The sequence below is a fragment of the Rhodamnia argentea genome, chromosome 9 (genome assembly GCF_020921035.1).
Source record: "Rhodamnia argentea isolate NSW1041297 chromosome 9, ASM2092103v1, whole genome shotgun sequence".
Classification (NCBI taxonomy): domain Eukaryota; kingdom Viridiplantae; phylum Streptophyta; class Magnoliopsida; order Myrtales; family Myrtaceae; genus Rhodamnia; species Rhodamnia argentea.
The window spans coordinates 1,811,952-1,819,267 of record NC_063158.1 but is presented as its reverse complement, the minus strand read 5'-3'; the positions used below and the strand labels follow the sequence as shown (position 1 = coordinate 1,819,267).

At 43.4% G+C, this 7,316-nt stretch overlaps 1 protein-coding gene across 1 annotated transcript; it reads left to right on the top strand.

Annotated features, from left to right (window-relative positions):
• Positions 1-481: 481 nt before the first annotated feature.
• On the top strand, positions 482-2,429 carry LOC115740869 (ethylene-responsive transcription factor CRF1-like). Its single transcript, XM_048285260.1, has one exon. It carries the CDS (start codon positions 1,286-1,288, stop codon positions 2,225-2,227), a length of 942 nt encoding a protein of 313 aa, XP_048141217.1. The 5' UTR covers positions 482-1,285; the 3' UTR covers positions 2,228-2,429.
• Positions 2,430-7,316: the final 4,887 nt, after the last annotated feature.

Genomic DNA, 7,316 nt, shown 5'->3' with positions numbered 1-7,316 from the left:
ATTAATGGGTTATTTTTTAAAAAATTAAATTTGGCGCTGCTCATCCTTACTAATAATCCATGAGTTCCACATGTAAAATCATGGTGTGTTTATTTCACCGAGAATTCAAGATTTGAAAAGAAAATTCTCTAAAAAGTATTTAGCTGTATCGCTCACAAATAAAACAAAAATTGGAGATCCATCGACAACTCATCTTTTTTTCCCCTCTCACACGTGAAATGGATGTGGAAGTCTTAATTGAAAATCTACTTAAATCAATTTTTGGGAGTCAAAAATGGCAATTTCAAAGGATCAAAGTTGGAAAAAAAAAAAATAAAAGTTAAAAAAAAAAGAAGAAAAATTCAAAAACCTAATTAGGAAAAGGGACTCCAAATCCGGGGGTTTAGCCGTTTAAAGGATCCTATAAGAGAGGCAAAGTCTCCAGCAGCAGCGGTGCTTCCGTTCGCGCGGCCTCTTATCTCTCCGCAAATCCTCTGTATTATCTTCTTCCAGTTCCGAGAAAATCCGCAGTCAAAGAGTACCAAGAAAGAAAAATGGCAGAAGAAAAGAAAGCAACGTTTCTTTTTACGGCGGCGAGATAGGGAATTCGCCCAAAGTAGCAAATCCTCCGCAGGCTCAGCAGACTGAGTCGAGGCTTTGCTTGGCCTAGTTGGGTGCGGCTCGATTCGCTCATATTTATTCCGCTCCCTTCCTTTTCCGGCGAAAGCCGCTCTCTTCTTTTTTCCTCCCCCTTTTTACCCCCTCTTTCTCAACTTTCCGGGAAAATCCCCTGCTTTTTCTTTCCCTATTCCTTCTCACCGCCCTCCTCGGTCACTGTGCTTCCGGGTCGTCCCTGAACTTGCCCATCTTTTCTTTTTGCGCATATTACTGCTTCAGTGGTTTCGCTTTCACCCCTTCTTCACTCCTCTTGCTCCTTCCATTTCTCTCTGCTTGCTTTTTTGCCTTTTCCTCTGCTTTTTGGACTTCTCGCTTTACTGGAAAATTGCCCACGGTCACACCCTTTAAACCACCAACTTTATCTCGCCAGATTTTTCTCAATACTGCTTTTTTTTTTGGGTGTTTGGTCGATTAGATATCTCTGCGTTTGAAGCTTCTCTTTAACGTGGTTCGCTCCGACCTTTTCATCTTTATTCTCCTTCTCGTGTCCGAGTCTCAGAGGAATCTCTCTTTTTTTTTTTCCGACTCCCTCTATATCACTCCCTCTATTTCACTCGCTCCGCTTTCCAGGTTAACACTAAGTCTGACCGAGAAGCTCCTGCAATTTTGAACAGAGGAGAAGAAAGCTATGGAAGGAACGACTTGTTTCGTGCCTCCTATCAAGCTCACTGAGCACCAAACCCACGCGAGGCTCCTGAGACCCGAGCCTAGTACCCGACCCAGAGTCGTCCGGATATCGTACACAGATGGCGACGCCACCGACTCTTCCAGCGATGATGAGAACGACATGCTCGAATGTCGTCGCCGGAGAGTGAAGAAATTCGTCCACGAGATTGCCGTCGAGCCGTCGTGCTCGAGAGAGGGCCACGTGGTCGCCAAGAGCCGGTCAGTGAGGAGTAAGCTGTGCAGGAAGTCAACGGGGAAGCCGGTGCTACAGGTGGGCCGCCGTGAGATGAAGTCGCCGGCGACGGGGAGGAAGTTCAGAGGCGTGAGGCGGAGGCCGTGGGGCAAATGGGCGGCCGAGATCAGGGACCCACTGCGGCGCGTGCGGGTCTGGCTGGGTACCTACAACACGGCAGAGGAGGCCGCAATGGTCTACGACCACGCCGCGATCCAGCTGCGCGGACCCGACGCGCTCACCAACTTCGTTACTCCTCCGCCGTTGCAGATGGCCGCGGCCGCGGTCCCGATGCCGCAGGCAAAGGCCCCCGGTGAGGCCCGCTCACCGACATCGGTCCTCCGGTGCCTCTCCGAGGACTCCGAAGACTCGCAGGGGAGCGGCGGCGACGCGGCGAAAGAGGAGGCGCGTGGCGATGAGTCCTGCGTATTGGAGGAGAACTCCACGAGATTAGAGAGCTCGTTCCCGGACGATTTGTTTGACGGGTACGCTGGCTTCGGAGAGGGCATGTTCAAGGACAAACTGGACGACTTCTGCGACGCCTTCGTGAACCCGGGCGAGGATTTCGGGTTCAGATTTTGGCCCGGGTTCGGGTCCTCCTGTTGGAGTGACGACGATCACTTCCAAGACATAGGTGACTTGTTCGGCCCCGACCCTCTCTTAGCAATGTGAAATTTTCCTTTTCCCTTTTAGTTTCTGTGGTGTTGTTTAAGTCGTGCCGGTCGCCGGCCGGCGACAGTTTTGAATCGGCGCCGTTCCGTTTTGCTCTTGTTTGTCGTGTCGAGTTGTAATTTTCAGTTCGTGTCAATAAGTCATTGGCGACGACGAAACCTGCGTCTCCGTCAAGATAACGGTGACGGACGAGGTTTCGCTACGTGTACCGTTCTCTTCTGTCTCTGTCTCTGTCTCTCTATAGATCTCGATTCCTTGCCCTTTTTTTGTTGGTCGACAATTTTGCTTTGCTATTGAGATTTTTTACGTGTGAGAACGTGCCACAGCACGTGACGCAAGCACCCATCAAAAACAGAGAAAATGATGTAAGTGGTCTGAACAGTGAACACAATGTTGTTTAGCCGAACTTCAGATGCCATTTTTGAACTTTTAAAATACACGAGAATAAATATATTAAAAATCCTAAAATTTATTGCGAAAATATAATTTAATTCTAAATTTTTTAGAAAGTGTGATTAAGTTATAAAACTTGTCAAGAAATTATAATTGAGCCCTAACATTTTCAAAAAGTAAAATCAATAACTTTCAAAAAGTACAATCAAGTTCTAAAACTTATTAAATTGATCCAATGAAGTCCTATCATTGATTTCACTTTTTGAAAATTTCAGGACTCGATTGCACTCTCATGACAAGTTTTAGGACTTTATTGTATTTTTTGAAATTTTTAGGACTCAATTGTACATTCGTGACAAGTTTTAAGATTTTTCGTGCACTTATCACATATACTTAATATGTTCGGTTAGTTCATGTGTTTTATCAAGATGTTCAATATTGTCTCCGAACATGAATAAACTAGATCAAACATTTATCGAAAGTTTAAAAATTGCATTAAACAAATTAAAAATTCAATTATGACATTACATATTAGGCCAAAACTCGAGAATCATTTGTGTAATTATTCCCGTAAAGATAATATGCTAATTTAGTATGTTCGCGGGCTCTAAAACGAGGTAGTACGTGGGTGTATTTTTCTCGCGGTCGGATGGCTTTTTTGCACGTATGTAGCGTCTCGTCCATTTGGATTTTGTCCACACCGAAGATGCTTTGTTGACATTCGCGAAACGGTAGAAGGCCAATTAGATAATTCAGTTATATTTAGCTAAACGCTGACAACGTGGCCTCCGTTCCTTGAAATATGAACAATGTATTGTAAGATCTTACGTGCATGATGGTCGTGAAATATGGACATTTTCCTCGAAGTTACAAAGTGAGAAAATTCACATAATCGAGCTAGGAACGTCAATGGAGATAGATAGTCCATGAATTTTGGATCGTTCTTTCGGTGGAACTCGCAATCTAGTAGCTATTGTACAATCAAATACATGGGGTGTTATTATGTTTAGAGCTTTTGGATCGTAAAAATAAAATAAAATTAGTGTATCTCGATGGATAATTCAACTAGATGTCAAATCCAACGACACCGGTAAGACAGACTCAGTACATTTAAGAGATGGAATATGTACAAATCTAACATATGATTTGCAAAGCTAATGAAAGTAAGTTTTCAATGTCACAGTTGCTACGTTCATTTTAGTTTCGAACATGATTTGCGAAACACACGGACACTACATCATCATTATCAATGGGTTTATTTATCGTATTGATGTCGGGGTAAATTATTAAGAGCTCGGATAATGCAAAATGTGTTGCTATAAATTTATAATATTATAATATATGTTCACATTTCAATAAGTGTGACATATCAAATGTTCAATATGAGTGCGACGGAAAGATTGTTCAATTAGTACTAAATCTATCGTGCACATGCCAATTCGATGCTATACTTATTGATCTTGCTAATATGGTCCCAAATTTTTGCATGAATTTCAATGTAGTTATTCTAGTCAATTTTCATTGAAAATCGCTTACATAACGATCTAGCTATCGGCGGTCGTCCCATGCAGCACACCATTATTTTAGCAATTTTCGGCAAAAATTGTCCGGAAAATTTGTATTGAGAGTTAAAGTTAAAAGGGTAATGACTAAATTGACATTTGTAAAATAAATTTCAAAGTAATCGGGCAATTTTCCCCGAGTGCGACATATTCCAGTAGATGAATTCCAATACATTAGATGTTTTGCTTCTCCATCTCTACTTAGTAAAAAAAAAAAAAAAGAATCAAACTTAACCTAATTGAGGCAACGGGGCAATGTGGTTTATAATTTGTTTGGGAAAAGAAAATTGGAGAAATTTTGCCCAAAAAAAAAAAACATCTCAGTTGATAATATGTCTTAAGATCATCATTATCCGAGGTTTCGTCTCCGCATTTCAACTTCCCATTGGCAGGATGAATCCATGACTACAAAACTCCAGTGGGACCCGCAGCGTACCTTGATTGCGACATGGCGGTACAAGTGGCGGATGAGGATACTCTGGTCCCACTTTTGATCCCGAGGAATAATATGGAAATTAACATAACAGGAAGCAAGGAAAAAAATAGAAGAAAGAAGGAATTTCATTTCTCCGCATGGTCAAATTTTGTTTAATGTACTTTTCTTTTTGGGTACTTTTTCCCTTTTCTTGCACCATGTAGATTTGATTTGAGTGTTTTTAGCAAGTCATCTAGGGTATGGCGTTACCCGTTCCTATAATAATCTCCACAATTCTTAAAAATTATATTAACAGTCTCATCAACATCATAATCATGGGTACGATTCACGATTTACGACATGGAGTAATCAAACTTGTGCTCGGATAGTACTCCTCCATCTAATTGAAAAAATTATCCAAAAAATCCTAAACCCGTTTTACTTTTGCCTATTTAGTTCTTAACTTCTTAATTTTGCCACTTGATTCTTTTATTTTCCTTATTTCTGTTTCTCTTTTTCCCTCTGCTGGCCATCACTGGATCTCATTTATGGCTGGCAAAGGTTGCCGCCCCAACCCTCGCATGGGCGGGTGAGGGGCCACCCTCTCCCGGTAGGGGTGACCCTCGCTCGATCCAGCTAGGGCGGCCTTCACCGACCCGGGTTTCGGCGCTTAAGGCCGGCTACATTGACTAGGCCCGACGATGGCCAACAAAAGAAAAAGGGAAAAAGGGAAAAAAAAAGTAAAGAAGGAAAATTGAAAGAACAAAAAAAAAAAAAAAAAAGAAAGGAAAAGTGGCAAAAAATATTAAAGTATTATTAAAAATTATTCATGTCAGCATCAACTATACCACATGAGAAGGCCGGTGTCCCTTCTACGTCGGCGATTTCCGGCTAAAATTAGTTAGTGGACTAGATTGACAAAACGTAAAAAGATTTAGAACTCAATTAATACAATTACATGAATTTGATAATAAAAAACAAAGTTAAATTTTGATTGCTAGTAAATAGTTATAAAAATTTATCATTGACGAGCAAGCACCTACTCTTAACAAAATGAAAAGCAGCAAGCTTCGCAACAAAAGCAAAGCGAGCTGCGCTAGTCGCGCGTGTCCGAGGATAGAATTGACAAAAAATGCTATAGGTTAGAATTTTCTAAACAATTTTCCCCTTGTTCTGGGGTAGGCCGTACCTACGTGGTCCTCAATGTTATTATCAGGAAGTAACCAGAAGCAGCCAGATTCGGGCACGTAACAGGCCTGGCCTCTTGCTCTCGCTCCTGCGACAACATTAAAGAACTTTGCTACCTCACACAGATTTCGGCAGGTGATTGTTCTGCCCTCTTGTGACCCGTATTAAATACTCTACTCATGTCGGTATAAGGTGTCAATTTATTGTATTCCTATAATCCGGTTTAAGTTTTAGTTGGGATCCTTATGCTTCTTAACACCACTTTAATACCACTAAGTATTATTTTGAGTCCTACTCTGATACCATTAAGTCACGCCCGGATCCACATATCAATACCGGAGCTACGGTTTTATTTTTCTAGGCTTCGCTTAAAAAATGCCTTATTACAAGTTTAGGACGCGCATGTGTGTGTATCACTTTACCTCACCGCATTCGGGCGTTAAGGGATTCGATTCATTCCTGTCCCCATTGCCTTCTTAGAAATCCGCCAAGAGCTGTTTTCCTCTAATTTTGACGACCACTCTCCATCCTTGTCGGACCATGTTGGTACAAAAAAGGCCGTATATTATAAGCTAATCCGAGCGAATCGCTATTTCGAACATTCACGGGGCGTTAGGGTCATACCTCATGAAATCTCAACACGATATTTTCTTCTAATTACACGTAATATTTGTGGAGACGTTCAAATTTCTTTTTCAGCCGGAAGGAAGGGATGAATGTTGAATCGAATCCAACCTAACCCCACCCACCACTCGATCGGGGTCGCAAACAAAATCCACCTTAGTAGTACCAAAGCCGAAATAGGGACACGTCGCACTCGAGTGGATCTCGCATGCGTGTGAAGTGGGGCCCGACGTCCAGTGGGGGCCCACCCCTGGCATACTCAACTTCGATCTCCCACTATCAACAGTCAAGACGGCGGTCGAGTACTTTTCCTTCTCTGGGCCGGTGGGCCCCATCCATTCCGGTCCCCCCCGGCCCTTCCCACGGCTCGAAACAGCCCGGTCCGACCCATGTATAATGACACGGTCCGACCTCTTCCTGTCGCTGTCGTACGTATTCGATTGCCTTTTTGCTTTAGGTTGGCTTGTCTCTCTTCGCTGCACATTTACTGCGCACAGTTAAAAAACGAATTCGATCCCCCGTCGCTTTGTAATTCAAAAGCTCTCCGGGGCCCATTCTCGATAAAAGAGGACGAACCCCCAGAAGATCTTCTTCGTTATTCTTTCCGCATGGGGGGGCTGGCGACCGAATCCTGGCCGTACACGTAATCTCAGCCTGACGGCATCACGTCACCTCGCCCCCAGAGATCAAACGGCCAGTTGCAAACTTGGGGCCGGGGGTGGTGGTCCCCGCGTTCCCCCATGTCCCGCCAGCTCAGCCAGTCAGACTTGCTAAGGTACGGTCGTGATTTGTGGTCCAGCCTCCCTCCCCCTCCCCTCCAGTCTCATATGGACCCTCCATTGTGGATTAGATTGGGAAGCTGCGATTCTTTCGTATCGGAGTAATTAAGGAGTCGTTTTAGGCCCAC